Source organism: Ursus americanus, chromosome 1 (assembly GCF_024610735.1).
Source record: "Ursus americanus isolate L20-20 chromosome 1, mUrsAme1.1.p, whole genome shotgun sequence".
In the NCBI taxonomy this organism is placed as follows: domain Eukaryota; kingdom Metazoa; phylum Chordata; class Mammalia; order Carnivora; family Ursidae; genus Ursus; species Ursus americanus.
In genome coordinates this window covers 50,562,745-50,581,930 of record NC_142127.1, presented here as the reverse complement: position 1 = coordinate 50,581,930, position 19,186 = coordinate 50,562,745, and the positions used below count along the sequence as shown (strand labels likewise).

General features: G+C 42.4%; 1 protein-coding gene across 8 annotated transcripts in view; it reads right to left on the bottom strand.

Moving 5' to 3' along the window:
* RAPGEF4 (Rap guanine nucleotide exchange factor 4) overlaps positions 1-19,186 on the bottom strand; it is a 272,967-nt gene that overhangs the window by 120,794 nt on the left and 132,987 nt on the right. For 7 of the 8 annotated variants that reach the window (XM_045779703.2, XM_045779734.2, XM_045779717.2 and 4 more), the window contains one exon: positions 52-124. In XM_045779703.2, the coding sequence (XP_045635659.1) occupies positions 52-124 (73 nt within the window). Of the gene's footprint in view, positions 1-51; positions 125-9,363; positions 9,435-19,186 lie in introns of all 8 variants that reach the window. The other variant, XM_045779709.2, reaches the window with a different exon arrangement.

Genomic DNA, 19,186 nt, shown 5'->3' with positions numbered 1-19,186 from the left:
CATACCGCACGACAAATTTTTAGATACAAAATGTTCACATTTTTCACTTACTGTCATTGTTAGAGCCCGTTTCCATAACACCATAAGGAGGAGCCAGAAGTCCTGCCATGTACTGTCGATATTTCTGAAAGACAAGATTGTAAACTCAATGCACGGAGATTTACTCACTTGGAGCACTCATTTATTTACACACGAAAAAGCAGAAACGTTGGGTGTCAGGAAGCATCTGACTCTAGCATTTACAAAGCCATGAAATGTGCTGTCTGGGATCTGTGCTCTGAAATACAGATGCTGTGTTATGAGAGGTCTTCTTGGATAAGACTGGGAGGGCCCCCTGCCCCTGCCCAGGGAGGGGGTAATATGCCAGCCAGTTCACTTAAGTACTCGTGACTGACGAACCCAATTGCGTGGGCTTTTCCCCCCTCCCTCTACCTCTTGCCCTGCTTTTCACTCCAGCAAACACATGCTCAGGTTTTTGTGGAAGGCAGAGACACTTGGTTTTTATAGATGCAGATACAAATAATTGTGCTGCCTTCTTAATAGGTGAATGGCACTGAATCAGCTTTCTTTCAAAGGAAAAAGAACTGCATCTCTAGAAAATGTCTGTTTTGAAAGAAGCTGATTCGCTTCCATTTAACTACTTCCTTTTACACTGTGCACCTGCCCGTTACATGACCTCTAAAGAACTTTTGGTCTGTTGTCAAATAGAATGGTTTGACTTCATTTAGAACTATTTGGATTCCTCTGAATTGTATCCCCCTGATTTTTGGTCCAGGCCTGCCTTAAAACCTGGGGCTCAGAGATATCTATTAGCCCCCAGATCTGTGCTGTTTTGAAGGCATAAGGCTTGGTGAGCATAAAGCCATCTAGAGCATCCACCGAGAGAGGGGTGACATTTACAAAGAATGCAAAATGGATATTAGACATCCTGTCTTCTCAGGTAATAAATACAGCCTCCTCCCCTCGTAGGATGAAAGCCAGGCAATTTTATTTATTGCATGGTGTCATGTATATTTATGGTTTATAATTATGATGACACGTAAATGTTAAATGGCATCAAAAGAATCAACACGCTATAATGTGCTTGTGGGTTACACAAACGTCAGCAGAAAAGCCTTCATCTGTAGCAATGGGCAGCTGGCGACATGCAGTGTTTGAGCAACATCTGGCCCATTTGGTAGATTTGAATGGTGTTTGTAATGTAACATTGACGATTTCTCAAAAGAGCCTTCTTCTAGTCAAGATGTGACTAGCTTTTTTTTTTTCTAATCCTTTTTTCTTCTCATTCTGAGGCAACTATACTAACACCTGCATGCAAACATTAAAAATCATGATTTTCTCTGCCTCTGAGTTAACTAATCACTCAAATATACCCACAGGACTAATCTAGCACCCTGAATTCCTGACATTTCCTTTGATAGCTTCTCGGTTCTGATTCTCTTCTTTCTCATGACACTATCTACTCTTCTTCCTCACGAGAGAACACCGATTAAACACACTACCGGGCATGATATTACACTGGACTGAATAAAATAGACTCACAGAAAGCAGATGGGGACTGGGATGTGTTCTAAGAAGGTTTCATGACCCCCTACAGCCTTTGAGTTATTCTTCTTACTGTTAGCAACTCCTCACCAGGCTCTTAAAATAAATAACCTATGTTAAATTAAAGGAGCAATTTTGCTTTGTTTGGAAATGTTTTGGATGGGGCGGATGTTCTTTGTCTCAAGTACCTCAATGCCAGTTCCCATAAGCTCCACAGAAGCACCTCCCTGACCCCTGAATGAATGGGCCTTCACCTTCCTATAGCTCCGTAGCACTTGGTCTAGTGCTCGTTCACGGAGCGCAGCATCAGGGCTGCTGCTCTGAGACCAGAAAATAGAGCAGCCCTTGGGCAAGCAGAAGGTGGGCCAGATTTTAGGACAGGTATGTAGTGAACACCTACTATGTGCAGGCAATGTCCTAGGCACTGGTCTCATTGCATAGAACAAGCAGACAGGCCCTCTGCACTTGTTAAGTGTCTATCTCTGCAGCAGAGAGCACCATGGCTTGCACATAATATGAACGTAATACTTACCTGTTGGATTTTAGAATTTTTACGGAGGATGTCAAACATGTATAAAAACAGAATAACACATACCTAACGTCCAGCCTCGATAATTATTAACTCATGACAGGAATTATTTTGAAGCAAATCCCAGATATCATATTATTTGATCCATAAATATTTCAGTAGTTATCTCTAAAAGGCAAGGACTCTTTTTTTTTCCCCAAACAAAACCACAATACCACTATCACAACTAAGAAATGTAACATTTCCATAATTTCCATTTGATATTCAAATTTCTGTTTCTCAAATGTCATTGCTGAATTGAATTAAATACTTTAATTTTATAAAGTACTTTATTTAATAAGACAACACTGGTTTCAGTAGAATAACTTCCAGTATAGAGGAGATTGCAAAAAACACAGCTGAAATTTTAATACCTATAAGTAGTGGCGCCTGGGTGGCTCAGTTGATTAAGCACCTGACTCTTGATTTCAGTTTAGGTCATGACCTCAGGGTTGAGGGATCGAGCCCTGTGTTTGGCTCTGCGCTCAGCAGAGAGTCTGCTTGAGATTCTCTCTCTCCCTCTGCCCCTCCCCCTACCACCCGCACACATGCTCACGCACACTCTGTTTCTCTAAAATAAATAAATAAATAAATAGCTCTTTTAAAAAATTTTAATACCTATAAATAAAAAGTCAACCGATTAAAATTGATGGGAAATTTTTTAGAAAACATTCACTAAAACAGGAAAATTGATTTCTTATGTAGCACTATACAGAGCACCCTATATAAATTAGGTTAAAAGCAGCTAACTGAAATAAAACGTATATCAGAAAATTGGGATTCCTAAGTAACTTTCATACTGCTTAATCTTTGTGCAGCATCTCATCTTCCAAGCACAGTTAAAAAGCAGTCTATAAAAGAATACATTATATGAAAAGATGCAGAAGTTCATTCATGACAGAAAAACACATTAAAACTGTAGTGCAATGTCATTTCTCACTTGTCAGATCTGGCAAAGTTTCAAAAAATTTACTAACACACAATTGGTTATCTCATACATGTAAAATGAGACAACCTCGGTGGAAGGTAATTTGCAATCCATCACGTTAAATGTCTGTTCCCTTTGACTGAGCAAAGAACCTCCCTTAGAGCTCCTGAAATACCTGAATACACATGCAAACACGTGTATCTGTCTGTGACAGCCAACAAAACAACAGCAACACCAAACAGGAAATAACTCAAATGTCCACAAGTAGATAGCACCCAGGCTACTTCCTGATGAAGAGACAGTGTTGGAATATTATGCAGCCATGAATGAAGCAGCACGACCTGCTGACATAGAACAATCACCACAATATATTGCGGAATTAAAAAAAGGCAAACCACAGACTATATGTAGAGTATGCTACCATTCTGTGGGGATAAAAGAATAGATGTGTGTATGTGAATATTCATAAAGATTTGTAAATGTATAGACTATCTCTGGACACATACACAAGAAAGTTGTAACAAAGACTGCCTCTGGGAAAGAGATCTAGGTGGCTGAGGATCACGTGGGGGAGAGACTTAGTTGTCCCTGTTCATCACCCACTGTGGCTGCCTGCCTGGGGCTGGATTGGTGGCACTGGCTTGCAGTGGCATTCAGCGTCAGTCATCACAGTGTGGATGATGACGGCAGTAGAGTGAACTGACAGCCCTTCTTTAACATGTGGAGGTGGGAGTAATTCCCTTTGATCATAAAATCCTCCAGAGTAGGGGAACTGGGGGTGGTTAGATACTGGGCTACGTTGTAATAGCGTTTATTGGTGCCACAGTGATGAATTGAAAAATGAGAGACGACTGTATTAGTAAACCTAGATTGCGGAGCTGTTCATATCTTCATCGAAGTTTAAAAGCCACTCCAAGCTTTCTGAGAAACAGAATAAAATTAACGGGAATTCACCAAGGCTCCCATATGAAAGTTAGCACAAGGCCGGCTTTAATCTGAGTCAGCAGTTTTTCAGAGGCGACCCAGCACATTTTCGTGGTGGTTATGCAATGTCACCCACACATGCCTCCCCCACCTTGGCTGCAGGGGTGTGCAGTGGTCTGACTGATCCCTTGACCAAGTGCTCCTTGGGGCCCTGGTTGATCTCTTCCTGCAAAGCCTTTCCCTGGATCCCAACGCATCCTAACACATCAATAGTTCAAATGGCCTTGCTCAATCATTTTAAAATCAGCATATGCACCTGGGAAAGAGCTATGCCTTTAACTGCCACAGACACTTATCCTCACTGTGGAAGGCCCCTGGTAGGAGGACTCTTCACCATTCCCACTCCCTAACCCTCCACGACCTCTGAGAGCAGTTGGGAAATAAGTTCATATGACAAGAAAACCACAAGGGCCTTCAAGGGTCTTCGAAGAATTTGGTAGGCTTCGTTCTTAGGATCTACTCCTGGCTTTGTCACTAGTCAGCTGGGTCAACTCAGACAAGTCTTCCGAGCTCTCTGACTTCAATCTACTCATCCATAAAATGGGTGTTCCAGGGCTCGTCAGGCAGAACTCTGGGTTGCGTGGTGGACCCTCAGGCAAGGGCACCATGCACACAGAACCTCCACCCCTACGGCAACTAGAGTGTCTTCCCTTTTAACTGTTTTATAAATTAGAGTTCTGAGAGCAATTTCATCTGAAAAATGACTTTTGCTTCTAAAAAATAAAAGCTTATGAATCATAAGACTAATCCCTGAACTTCTAGCCAGACAGATGTCACTCAAAGATCTTGGTGAAGAATCAACAAAGACCAATTTAGGATTTGTCTATGAATCCTCCTTTCTGTTAGAAAGACTTCTATGGTTGAGAATTGGCCAGGTGACAGGTTGCTCTGTACCTGAAAGGTTTCTCGGAGAATTTAACTGAGACGTACCACAGTGCAATGCTGACCTTCTCCAACTGAGGTGCGCAGGTCCCTGGAGCGGCACGCAGCAGGTCAGAGGGGATGTGAGAGGGGTTAACAGAAGCTCTTCCTGGAGCTTAAATTTTATTCTATGTCAAGTAGTTTAAAGGATTACTTTTATACTTTCATATTACAGAGTAGAAAGCTAAATTTGCATAAATTTTAAAGATTAAAGCATGAGACTTCAAAGAAATTTTGAGCTTGCTGCTGGCTACTTGTAGCTACAAAGGGTCTAGACCCTGGGCAGGATGGATTGATTTCCTCTGCATTCAGGGAACTTCAGTGGAAAAAAACAAGAACCTCTGATGTTATGAAAAGCACGCAGACATCCGAACCTCACAAGAACAAGGTCTTAATTCTGATCCTACCACATGCTACCTGTGTGAACTTGAGTAAGTTGGTCACCTCAGTTTCCTGGGTAAAGAGTCCCATCTTTCAGAACCATTGGGAAGATGAGAAATAAAATCTATAAATGTGCCCAGCACATATTAGGCACTTAATAAATAATTATCTATTGCTGATAATAGATAACAACCAAGGATTAATCAAGATAATCACACTATATTTGATGAATTTCCCAAGCAGACAGCCTTCAGCTTTAGGAAAGAACATCTTCTGCATGGCAATTCCTGAGGCTGTGGGTATACACAATGTGAAGACCTACAATATATCTGTTGACCTGTCTGTTAAATGAGGCTGTGGAGAAATAGGAATTTAATAATAGACTTTCTTAAATAATTTTATAGTGCCTATACTGCCTATTTTTATATCCACAAGGTAAAACCGCCCAACTAGAAAGCAAGGGCACAAGACAGTAAGCCCAAAAATAATTTCACAAAAATAAGTAAAGCCTTTCAGCTATCAGAACTGCTTTATATTCAAAGAAAAATTTTTTAAAAACGAATCTGTGAGTTACAATGGGCCAGTCTGTAAAGCCAAGTCAGTGTCTGTGGCTCAGAACGGAGGGAAGAGGGAAAGCAGTGTGGGGGTGTGGGATGCAGCAGAGGGGAGGGATGGCATGCTTGGGCTAGTGAGGCCAGATTCCTGTCCCTAAATCCAGGTGGCAATGTGCTACTGGCTTTGGTCTTCAATATTGTTGAAGAAGAGACAAAAAATGACAGTCTCCAGAAAGGTTAAAACCTGGTGTGTCTCTCGGCTGACTCATGGCCCGCACACTGAAGAAGCCTGGCTGGAAGGCTGGCAGAGCAACCATCCTGTGGAAAGGGTGCCAGGGGTAAATCCAGCTCTGCTCCACAGGCCTTGAGCCCCAGCCTGGGGCTGCTCCCACCCAGAGCTAGGGCTGCTTTTCTCTAATTTGCACAAAGGCTCCATACCACCCAGCTGTAGTCCAGGAGCCAGAATACAAAAGCTGGGTGGCATCTGCAGGGGGAGGAGGCATACCAAAGATAGGTGCCCTTCTGAAAGTCTAGTCTCAGTTTACAAAGCAGGACTAACAGAGAATAAAGGAAGGCTGGCAGCTTGAACCCTAGCTGGACCCTGCGTGCCAAGAGAAAATGGGGTCCTGGTGGAGCCAGATTCCCTACCCTGGAGGTGAAGGTCTTCCGGACACACTGTGAGTGTTCTTCAAGCTGGTGCCTGATGTCAAGACCTCTTCAGGCTGCTAGCAGGAGCCTCTACAGGGGAGCCAGGGCAGAACATGACTGTCACTACATTCCTGCCTGGCCAGAAGCAGCCAGGCCGAGCCAAGAGCTTTGGGCATACCCCTTCCCAGCAACAGCCCCCCTGCATCCCCAGTCCTCTTGCCTAGATCATCAGGTTGCAAGGAAAGCATAAGTAGCATCCTCAGGCTGGGATATGAGTGCTAGAAAAGCATTAAAAACAGGAAACCACAAGAGTGATGGATAGGTAGTACTGTGAAAACCCAGGGTGAGGGGATATGCTCAGGACAGGGATGCACTAATGAGAGCTCATGGCAGGGAGTGGACAGGATTGGGGCAGAATAGAAGACAGCTGCTCTGGGGGTCTGAGGCTACGTCTTGTCATAAAGTCCCACTCATTATATCTGCACTAGTTCTCCCAACTTATTAAAGCTGAGTTCATAAAATGTAATGGCAAATAGGTCATCTGTACTTTCTCTGAAAGCATTAGGATTATTTGGGAGAAGAGCTTAGAACAGAGATCTAACGTTTAGGCCCCCTTTTTCCTGTTTCTTGGCAAGAGCTTCTTCATAACTTCTGTATGACGTGTAATGTGAAAATGTACACGGCACATTGCTCTAAAATCTCAGAAAGCCAGAGAATTCTCAAACCTGTGAAGAAGAGTAGGAAAGAAGAGGGAAAGTAAAGCAGTTGTAAATGGAAACCTACAAGCAGAATTCTTCTGTTCACCCTTGTAAAACCATATGTACCGCTTCTCCCACAGCAGATCCCTGGCTGGCCTGAGTTTACCTCTTATGCCAAGTTATTCTGTTTCCTTGTTTCTTGATTTCTATAGCATCCGCATAATAGGGCTCAAAGAACTTCCATTGCCTCGTCTTCAATGATATTTAATTATATCCTTTGGTCCTAAGATAGATATTTCTAAATGGAGGCAAAATTCTGCTAGCCAACTCCTGGCCATTCTTAATTCATGACTAACCTGCCAAGAGCAGTAGTTTGGAGCATGATAATCACAACAATAGCTCTAACCAAGGAAGTTTTCCAACCCTGAGTTGTTTAAGAGCTCTAGGCTAAAGCCCAAGCAAGATGACCCTGCAGGCAAACAAATAAAGTCTCACTGGAGAAGCACCTATTTGAAATTCTCTCCCCTACTGGCAGATGGTAGAGAGTGGGGCAAATTCAGATTAGAGAGTCAGGGCAAGGCAGGGAATCCAAGGCTGGGGAGCCTCGGGGTACGGGGCAGGGGGCAGGGAGAACAGCCTTCAGGTAGAGAGGGAACAGGTGTTAATGTTAGAGACTAGGCCAGTCTGGCAGGAGAATCAGGACAAGAGTGCTGGGGGGAGGGGGGGAGGCTGAGTGGTGCAGGGGCTGGGCAGGTAAGGCCTTGTAGGTCACAGTGAGGACTCTGAACATCACTCTCGTGCAACAGGGAGCAGTGTAAGTAGATAAGTGACAAGAACAGATAGGTATTTTTAAAAGATCATTTTGGCTGCTTCCTGGAGAATGGTTTTGATGGGAAAACAAGGAAGGCATTGGGCCCTTCAGGGGGAGGCAGGCCTGAACCTGGAGGAATATGAAGTAAGAGATAAAGGTACTTTATTCCTAGAGGTGAAACAATCTCCAGTGACCTACAGTGAATGACATTAAAGGCTCAGATTACTTGCTGAAGCACACTCAACACATCTATACTTCTAAAATGCCTAAAAAGTTTGGAGACTTCTGGGGATTCCCTGGAATGATTATGATTTAAGTGAGTATGTACTCTGCATATTCAACTAATTAAATTAGCCATGCGCTTCTCTTAGGAACACTCAAATTGAAAACAATACACACACACACAGTAGGTCAATGCTAAGACACACACACACAGTACGTCAACGCTAAGACACACACACAGTTGGTCAGTGCTACTTAATTGAGTCATATACTAATTTGCTCTAGAGCTGGTATTGCACAGGCAATCCTCACAGCTCTCTTTTCACTAAGCCTGTACCTACTATAGTCCATCTAATGTATAAATATGACTATGCACCTTGAAACAAACAGCTTCTGCCTCCTTGTGTATAGAAAAAAAAAGTTGATTGACATTTTATTTAACCATATCAATCTTTAAGGGTGATGGATATTAATATAGTTATTCTGAATTAGAACGATCCAGCCCAGCACTTACGAAACTAACAGGACTGTCAGTAACACATAGCATGGAAACATGCAAATTCTAAGAAAGAGTTATTTAAGCACTTGATCATACAAAATTAGGGTACATCGATCACTTAAAAACCTAAAATAAAGGATCATTTCACAGTAAGTAATAGCCCATCACTATCATTCCATTAGAGCAAAGCACCATCATTTTGCTTTTGCTTTCTGGCTCTACAGTATACTGCACAAGGGGTAGTAGCACAGCAGAAGGGAAATGGTGAGTCGTGATTCAGGGGATGCTATGCTCTGGATGTACCCCTCAAATTTGTAAGTTGAAATCCTAACACCTAATGTGATGGCAGGGACTTTGGTGAATTTCTTAAGTCATGAGGGTGGAGCCCTCACAAATGGGGTCTTATAAGAGGTCCCATAGAGCTCCCCTGCCCCCCACCCCACCCTGGCCGAGTGAGGACACAATGAGAAGTACCAGGCTGGCACCCTGACCTCAAACTTCCAGCCTCCAGAACAGTGGGAGATAAATTTCTGTCGTTTAGAAGCCACACAAGTTTTGTAATAGCAGCCCAAATGGACTAAGAAAGGGGAGTAGGAAGACTTACTGGTTGAAGTAGGTATCGGAACATCACACTTCAGAGACATTTCCTTAGTTTCTGGCTTCGTCTCTCACAACCTGAAACCATGGGAGCATAGGCACTGTGCATTTCTCTGGTTATTTTCTGAGCAAGTTTTTCTAGAAGCATCCATACATCACTCACCTATCCTATCTCCTTAACTTCAATCCTACCTACCCTGTGACCCCTAGGGGGCATACAGTATCCCAACTTTTGCCATTTGCATGCACGTTGGTCGCTAGAATGGAAACTACACAAGGACAGTGACTTTTATCTGTTTGCACACTGATGGAGCTCAATAGCCTGGAGCAGGCTACTTCTCAGCTTCAACTGTTCTTGACTTTTGGAGACTGTCTACATTGATTCATTCCCAACTCCTGCAGCTTTTTTGCCCACACACACATTTTTGCACTGACTTTCTTCATTCTCCTTCATTACCATCATTTCTATTATTTCTGCTTCAAGCTGCCATACACAACCTTGGAGCACCCTTGTCAATCCAATCCAATATATCCCTACTGCACATATCTGTGAATCACGGTAATAGAGCTGTGGTTTTGGAAGCTTCTGATCAGTATGCGATATTGTACGCCTTGAATCTTTTGAGTGGCTCCTGGTTTCTACCACCTCTCCACTTTAGATAATCTGAACTCTGTTTCCCCTGCAGAGTGTGTTCGCAGGGGCCTCACCCAGAGCCCACACTTCCTAATACCCTTCTATATCCTCAAATAGCAGTTGAGGCCCCACATCTCCTAGTGTTCAATAATGGAGGCAGCGTTTTAGCCATTCTGGAAAAGAGTGTGGAAGAGAACAGTACACTGCCATGTGTCTGAGGTGGTACAAGAGTGGGCAGGCCTGAAAGAGTAGGGGGGACACAAGCTTTAAGATCCAGGCAAGTGTGGTACCTCATCCCAGTTCGGCAAACCTCCGCTGGTGCTAACACGACCTGCGAGGTGTCACACAATCCGGCCCCCGCCTGCCCCTCCGGCCTCACTTCCCACACCTCAGTCTCCCAGACACACTGGCCCCTTTCAGATGCTCCAGCACGTCAAGCTTGTCCCTTGGGGCCTCCTGCATCTTCCTGCTGTCTAGACAGCCCTTCCCGCCACTGGCCTTGCCAACATCTGCTCACCTGTGCTTACATATGGCCTCTTCAGAATGGCCTCCCCCGAGACCCCAGCTTATGTGAGTCTCCTGCTACCTCCTCTCCGGGCATCATGTCTTTGCTGTCGGTGTGCCCAGGTAATGTGCGGTTATGTCCCGTATGTGAGTGTGTGCTGGCTCAATGCCTTTCTCCTTGGTTCTGCTACAGGCTAGTAGAGGGCAGGGACCACAAGTCTGCTCTCTCTCCCTGCATACTCCGAACTGAGCACAGAGTCTGCAATGCAGCAGGCTTCCAGTGAATATTTGCTGAGTGAATGAATTACTGACACAATTTGTTAAGCACTCTGAGGTTCAGGTTCCTCGATAATAAGCCAGAACTATTACCACATACCCCTCACAGTTGATGGAAGGACTGAACGAGATAACCTGCATAGAGCTCCTCACAGCCTGGGCGCACGATAAATATTGGTTCCCATTTCTTCTACATCGCGAGTTTTTTCTTACACCGATTCTGCTAAGGGATGCATTTCCATTTACAAAAACTAAGGCTTGAAAGAAAAACACATCTAATGCATGAAGATCTACAAAAGCAAATCTAATGACTTGAAGACATGATGAAAGAAGCTACTTGAAATCATATGATGTACATGGTCAAATATCTCTGTGATGTCTGTTTGCTCTTTATGAATAAGCTTCTTGCTTTCAGAGAAGCGACAGTGGGAGCATGAAGATCAGTTGATGTTGATAAAAACAATACCTAAATTTAACTCATCAAAATCTATGATACTAATCAATTTTGTAATTTAAAAGGAAGTACAGAGGGATAGTGTGGCCAGTCTGCTCCACCAGAACTAGCACTAACACACACTCACTAGTCCAAATCTAGTTTTAAGAGACCCATGCAGGAATCTTGCTGAAAAAACTGGCAGCTATATAGAAATAGCAGAAGGTAGAAAATGATTCATTTTGCATACCCAACTTATTGTTTTTCATAATTCTGCCTATTGCTGTTACTTTCTAAGGCACATCATTTTTTAAGTAAGTTTGCCGTTTGGTTTTGTTCTAACTACTGTTCTCTTCTCTCTCTCTCTGCCTCCTTATCTCTGCTTATATTCCACCCCCTTTCCCTTTTTACAAATTTATAAAAATAAATTTTTACTACTATGAAATAAATCAGAGCACATGATAAAAAAAAATTAAACTACAAGGTGTGTAAAATGGAAAAAAAGAATTCTCTCCCTTCGTTGCCCTCCGCCTACTACTGACCTATCTAGTCCCACTGTCCAGTTAATCACCGCTGATACTCATTTCTTCTGTAACATCCAGAATGTTTCTATCCACACACCACTATCTGTCTATCTATCTATCTATCTATCTATCTATCTATCTATCTATCTATTCTTCTATTGGCTTTAAACAAATGAGATCATTCGGTACATGATGTTTTATCCTTTCTCTCTCTCTCTCTCTAATGTATTTTGGATGGCTTTTGTGATCAGAACACATTTCCCCCTTGCTTTTTTGTTAGATACCTCATTTTTGGGCCATTTCCTCATTTAACCCAATTGGGGGAAATCTAGAAAATATGTTGAATTTGTATCATCAAAATATCTTCTCTTATGTAAAGCAAAAAGATAAAGATCATATACACAGATCTTATCAAGTTGTGATTTCAGTTATATTCATGAAAATGAGACAGCACTGTAAAAATTTAATTCCAAGGCAAACAAATATGCAAGCATATCACTCAGAAAATTTCTTTGATCTCTCTGATGGCTTTATCTAATTGGTGTTATTATATTGTAACTCACTGACTGCCAACTGTGTATTTGTAACCTTGGCAAAGTCTTCCCATGTAATACAGTCGAAGAAAAAATATTGTGTGTGTGCTCTCCTTTAACACTGTCAGAAGAAAAAAGAAATTTAATTAAATTTCAATCTCTGTCAGTTTAAGAAGAATAGAACAGAAATTGTAGAACATTATAGGTGGTGTTTGAATATTATGAGTGTTAGAAGGATTCCAGATTTACAGCTTTTGATAATTGTGTTGTGGTTATATAAGAAAATGTCCTTGTTCTAAGGAAACATGCCCTGAAATATTTAGTATTTAGGGGTAAAGAAGTACGATGTTTTAACTTATGAGTGATTCAGAAAAAAATAGAGAGGAAGAAGAAGCATGCTAAAGCAAATGGGGCAAAATGTAAATGGCAGAAGCAGAGTAGTCTAGGAGAGTTCTTTGTACTGTTCTTCCAACTTTCCTGGGTATACTTTAAATTATGTCAAAATTGTAAGTTACCAAAAAATGAAAAGGAGTTGGGTGTTGAAATTTGAATGAATTACTCCTAATGCAGTCATTCGTCAACTTCTGCCTTCCCCAGCTCGGCTTGGTCACAGGCTCTGTCATTATTTTGTCGGTCCAACGGCCTCTGTCTCCCCAGCAAGTCCTTATTGGAGGGGAAGCTCTGTGGCTGGGAAGGTCCAGAACCGCCCCTGGGCGCCATGCGTCCACGTATCCAGCGTGTGGGCAGAGGGGTGAAGAGGGTGGAAAGACAACACCTCAGGGCTATGAAGCCACAGCCTTCCCCGAATCCCTCCTTGCATGGCCCCCATACCTGGACTTTCACCTTTACTCCTTGAGGAGTATATGGGTTTTTGTTTTTTGTTTTTTTTTGCTGGCCCTCAATTCAGTCCACAGCCTGCCTTGCCCTTGTCTGCCGCTTTTCCCGAAGGGCTATTTCTTGTCCTTTACACTGCTAGTTCTAGCCTGAAATACTGCCTACACTTTACAGATGACCCAAAGCTATGACACACTCACCTAAGCTCAATTGTTTTGTTCCTTCACCATTGGCAAGCCTTTTCCCCAGGCCCTACTCACCAGACCAGAGGATCCCCTCAGTCTCAGTGCCATCCTCTACCAAGTTGGAATTTTCTAGGCTCTTTCAGCAGTCATGGTGGTTTTTGGCCACTGCCCTTACAGCTTTTGTAACTAGGTTTTCTGGGAAGTGCATTCAGCTTCCATGACGCCCAAGGACACCAGATGTCTCATCTCTAATGTTAACAGAGCCGAAGAGTCTAACTGTCCCGCACAGATTAACCTTTGATCACATACAAAAAGAGATTTCTGCTGCAGTCTAGAAACCCAACTTCAAATGTCAGTTTTCCCTTTAGAATATGCCCACCCCGGACTTTCCCGTAAATGATCTCTATAGTGCTGGAAGGAGAGAAACAACCTTTCTACCAGTCAACACAAACATCTAAACAAGATGATACAGGCGTGCAATGCTTCTGAAGACACAGCATGAAACACGAATGGGTGTCTTCCAATATTTGTAATGTACAGATAATTCTTGATTTTATTGCAGGTTTAAATCAAACTCCTGACGTTTTAAAAATAATATTACATTTCCCCTCAAATCAATATATCATAGCTTGTAAGTAACATCTATTGAATACAGTGATGTATATTTAAACTCAGGGAAAAATCATAGCATATCGCATCAGAGAGAACAATCTTGAGAAGAGAAAACTTAAGAGAACAGAGGAGTGCCTTATTAAAAACTCCTTAGCAGCCTCACTGGGAGAGAAAATATTGCCAACCGCTTTCCCGCACGGTATACAGCTAATCCAGACAGAAAGGATTCTCCTTCCTTCAGTGAAAGTGCCAAGCTGAAAATGACACCTTTAAGGACAGACATGGGGACAGCCCAGGAGGAGGGCAGCCTGGTGAGAGACTCTAAATCTGGACCCCAGCTCCCCCCCCACCCCCCACCCCCTGCAAGTGATGACATTCTGGCTCATCCTCTGTTCTCTCCTTCAAGTGGGAGTGGGCTGCTCCAGCCTGTCTGCATCCCAGGGAGCTGAAATGCCTGGCCAAGTGCCTCTTGGTCTCATCTATGGATGTAAGGAGCTGACCAAAGGCAAGGACTTAGAGTATGCTGACCAGAGCCTGTCCAAAAGGGCCCACAGAGTGAGGCAGCCCTGAGGAAGGGATGGGGGTGGTGGAGCGGTTGGAGAGAAGAAAGGAAGAACTAGTGGTACATCAGTAGAGCAAAGAGGCGGTGGTCTGGGGGATACCATGTGTAAGGTGCATGAAGGGTTGGCTGGTGGGATTCATTTACAGGGTGCAGGATGCGGCAGCCACATGGCACTTCTTCCTGGCTCTCCTGTGTCCACTCCAGCGCCTCCTTCCTCGGACGTGGACCTCATCCCCATCTGGATGTTTACCATGATCTTCACCTCCCTTTCAGATCTTTGTCTCCTGCATCTTCCATCTTGAGGCTTGACCCTCAAACCCACGATTCCTGTATGGGAATCATCCTGGTACCCACACCCCTCTTCTCACCTTGGATCTACTTCCCTAGACTAGACCACACACTTGTCTGCAGGTTGCTCAGGCGCCCAGGTTCCAGCCTGTAGGCCTGGCCTTCCGATGTTGCCAAATAACACAGCTCCTCTCCCCAAGACCAGTGGCCAGGGGACCTCTCACCCCCAACCTTGTCATGCTACCAGTCAAGCCTCTTCCCTGCAGTTTGACAGACAGCACTTTGCACACTGAAGTTCGGTACACGTGCTATTTATAAGTATCGAATATAGTTGCTACACCAAGAAGCTAAGATACAGAATGAAGAAGGCAATTCTAAAGATAACTCTCATTTGAAAGCCTCCCATTGAAATGAATGTTCACCTTTGTTTCACTGAATTAATTTATCCAAATCTGGTTCTCAAGAGACCACTAACCGGGGTGTGGTTTGTCTTTTTGGGGTGATAAAAGTGTTCTAAAATTGATTGTGGTGATGGTGACACAACCTACTAAAAGCTATTGAATTGTACACTTTGAGTTGGCAAATTGTATGGTATGTGAATTATGCCTCAATAAAGCTGTTTTAAAAAAAAAAAGAAAACACTCTGTGGACTTCAGGATGTGAATCTGACCTGCCGAATCTATCCACCTGGCTGCCAGAGGGAGGGATCAGAAAAAAGATGCAGGGAAGTCATTTTCTGGAAATTCTGGGTGGGCTCTGCTGAAGCACACACCCTGATTTTACCTGCAGGAAGCCGAGTCTGGCCATCCCTCCCACAGGCAGCTCCCCACACAGGAACACTGCACACCAGGAGAATTGGCCTGTGTAGGTTTCTCTGCGCCTATAGCATGCAGAGCTACGCCTACTTTTTTCAGCATTTGATTTTTCCAAACAAAAGGAGAAACCAAGCACATAAAACCCAACAGTGAATTGATGAGCAACTTTGCATATATATAGAATTTCCAGGCAATAAAGCATGCTCTCCAACAAGCTTGTCTTTGTTTGGAGGAAAATTATGCTTTGCTTTCTCACAATGCCCTCTGCCAAGCCCAGTGTGCCCTCCTAATTTAAATTAGTCTTTTAATTGTATGATCTTTCCAAAAGAAACTAATTTTCACTACACTCATTCAGGGAACTTAACCAGAACTCGAATTTTTTGTTGTTGTTGTTGGGGGAGGTGGCAAACCCACATAGTAAGGTTTTCTGCTTTGCCACAATCCTGAGATTAATCATTTTCTGAATATCTATAAATATTATTTTGATTATATGAATGGCTTTAAATAGCTGTTTATGAAAAACTCACAATACTGTAACTCTGCAAAGAAATAAGCCTAATATAAAATGTGAGCAAGAGAATTAAACACAAATTGCACAATTATATTCTAATTTGTAGATTATAATTCAGTGTGCCATAATGATCTATCCTGAAAATATGTTATCTCAAAAAAGAACATTAAAAACTGATTAAGATAACTTTTCTCACAAATCCTAAAATGCTTCATTCACTGGGTAATTTCATTCTGTCCTAACTCAACAAGGACATTGCAAATCAAAGACCTCAAAAGGAGGTTAATAAATCTTGACAGCTTCTGTAGGTTCTGTTTTCTCATTGTATGTTAAATTCTGTATGAAGTTCAGCAGTTCACATAATCTGGCACAAAAATGGAGGATTTAAAAAAAAGTTTAAAACTTTGATTTCTCAGAAAATGTCTTATTGGTGTCTCTTTCTCATTGCTGGGTTATTTCCCAGAAAAGGCTCCATGACTATAACTTTCCAAAATACATCTGTGATAGAAGAGGATATCATGGCAATGGGAAAGGTGAGAATTCTGATCAAAAGTGAATTAATATTTCTAAATTGTCATAAATATATAGCTTATCCTATAAATTCATAATCTGGACAAGACGATCATCTGGAAAGACTCTGGGGCAAATTCTTCTTGGCTTTTTTTCTTTTTTTGAGGGGGGAGTGTTATTTTTATTCCTCCTTTCCCCAACCACTTCCTTCCATATACAAAAATGAGATAATAATCTCTGAATGCCCTTGGTGACCCAAGCATACATATTTTGGGGACAAATTATGTCAGCATAAAATTCAAAATTGGCAGTCTCAGAGAACGAAGTTAGAAGTAGATCTGCTGTGTTTAAAATTAAACCATTTTAGTAATAACTAAAATCACAGAAAATGGTGAACAAAACCTCAGGAAATACGCCTTTTTTTTGGCCTGTTCATGTAAGTTACAAATCAACACCTGTAGTTTATCTCAAGCGAAGCATGCACTGTGACTTTTACCAAAAGCAGAGTTGCTAGAAAGCACTCGACCCTTGGATGGGGAGGCTACAGGGTAAAACGGGATCTCAGACTCCTTGCAAATATCCACTGGCTCCGTTTTCTAGCAGTCTGCCAACGGCGAGTTCCAAAAAACCAAACTTTTAATTAAATACTACGGAAAAGTAGCATGCCGCATGCCAAAAAAAAAAAAAAAAAAGGAAAAAAACCCCCCCACACAAAAACCCAACCAACTAAACAAACAAAAAAAAAAACCTCCCACCAGAATGGCTCACAACAGGACAGGAATCAAGAGTAAGTACTAAAGCAGAATCCAGCTGTTGTCTCCAAAAGATGAAAAACAAAGAACAGAAAACATGAAAGCAACAGGGCTGCAGGGATGCTACCACAGACCATTTAAAACAGACCCAGAAAGTAACAACAAATCACTCCTCTCTCCCACCTTCCCTCACATACCAGAAGCTATAGGGAGCTCTCTAAAGAAAATTCAGAACACAATTCTTCTGTTTGGTATTCTTTGAAGACAACTCAATGTACAAAGCATCAATCAGCCAATGAACACGCAGAAAGTTCAAGACAGTTCAAGTCCAATTTTATGATAATTGTTATGCAATGTTCACTGCCCACTTCAAAGGCCAAAATAGTGTGCGCAGATGCCTGTGTAAGAATGAGTGTTTTTTAAAAGGTTGGTACAAACTGGAATAAGAAAACAGATGGCAAGACATTGATACCATTATTTTGGATTTCTCTGAAATGCCCCCTTAAAGCAATGACAGATTTCAGCACCTGCTTATCACAAAGTCACAGATGAGTTTTCTCTTCTCATTAAATCCTCATTCTTGCAGTCAGTCGAATAGCTCAGGGCAGACTAAACTCCTATTCAGATTGAAATGAATGTATCATTTTTTTCCTACTTCTCCGGACAGAGTCACTTATATGTGCTTCCAATATAAACTTTTGGTTTTTTTTCCCCATTTTTTACAAAATAACTTTTCTACTATCTCCCACTTAAACCCTTTCCCCTGGAATAAAAAGAGAAAGAAGGAAAAGCCTAAGAACCAGAATTGGAACTTTTATAAAGCTTATCTCTGATTGTAGTAAAAGGGAACTTAAAATTTGGAAGTCATTATAAGAAAGCAATACTAACTACAAAGTGCAAAGAATCTGGAACCCCTGGGCAGACATGTACCACTGTGAAGTGACCATTCTTACATGAAAGCATCCATGATGAAGTTGCAAGTGAACTTAAGAAGGCCTTTATACAGATCTGTACAGGCACCCTTCAGACTCTAATATTCTCCACAGACTACTCCACATCAAATAGGCAGTGAGCAGCTTTCTTGAAGCAGAGGAAGAAGTGAAAAAAAAGGTGGATGGCACAGTGGTTTGTGGGTGAGGCTAGGGATTACCCTGGAAATTACGTAGAACGGGTAACTGTGACATGTCCTGCCCACGATGCATCCTTCAGGCACACAGAGATGTTTTCTCTGATTCTTCATGTCTTTAAATTCAAGAGTGTAAAAGTCTTTGGAATAATGAAGTGAAGCAGGGACTTTCAATCTTTATCAAGGATTTGGGCAAAATCTTCTGCTGGCTTGGACCTAAAGGATCAGACCATAGCACTGGAAACGTCAATATTCCAACGAGCAGGGCTGAAACTGGAGGTGCATTTGGAAGTGCAAAGCATGCTGGCAACTGTGTCTGAAAGGGCTCAAGTTTCAGTAAAAATGCTTTGGCTTCACATTTCTTCAAGCCCTTCAGGCAATCCTGGAGCCCTTTCTTCTGAAGAAGACAGAAAGTTAAGATCTGCCCCGAACAAATGCGTCCTATAGAACAGGACAGTGACTAATACCCTGTGCCCCCAGGCCCTAACTAAATCAACAAACTCATTTTGGAAAAATAGAAATATAGTTGTCATAACATTAAAAGGAAAAAAAGAAAAAGAAAAAGAGCTTAGAATCCTGAGCCAAAAGCCTTGTGCTCCACTCCCATGGTCAGGGGCAGTCATCTGCGGAGTTGCTTTGCAAAGTTCTATTGTTTCATGATGTTTCCGGAATGCTCCTGAGCCCCTCGTCAACTTCCACTGTATTTCACACAGGTTATCAGGTGGTTGCTT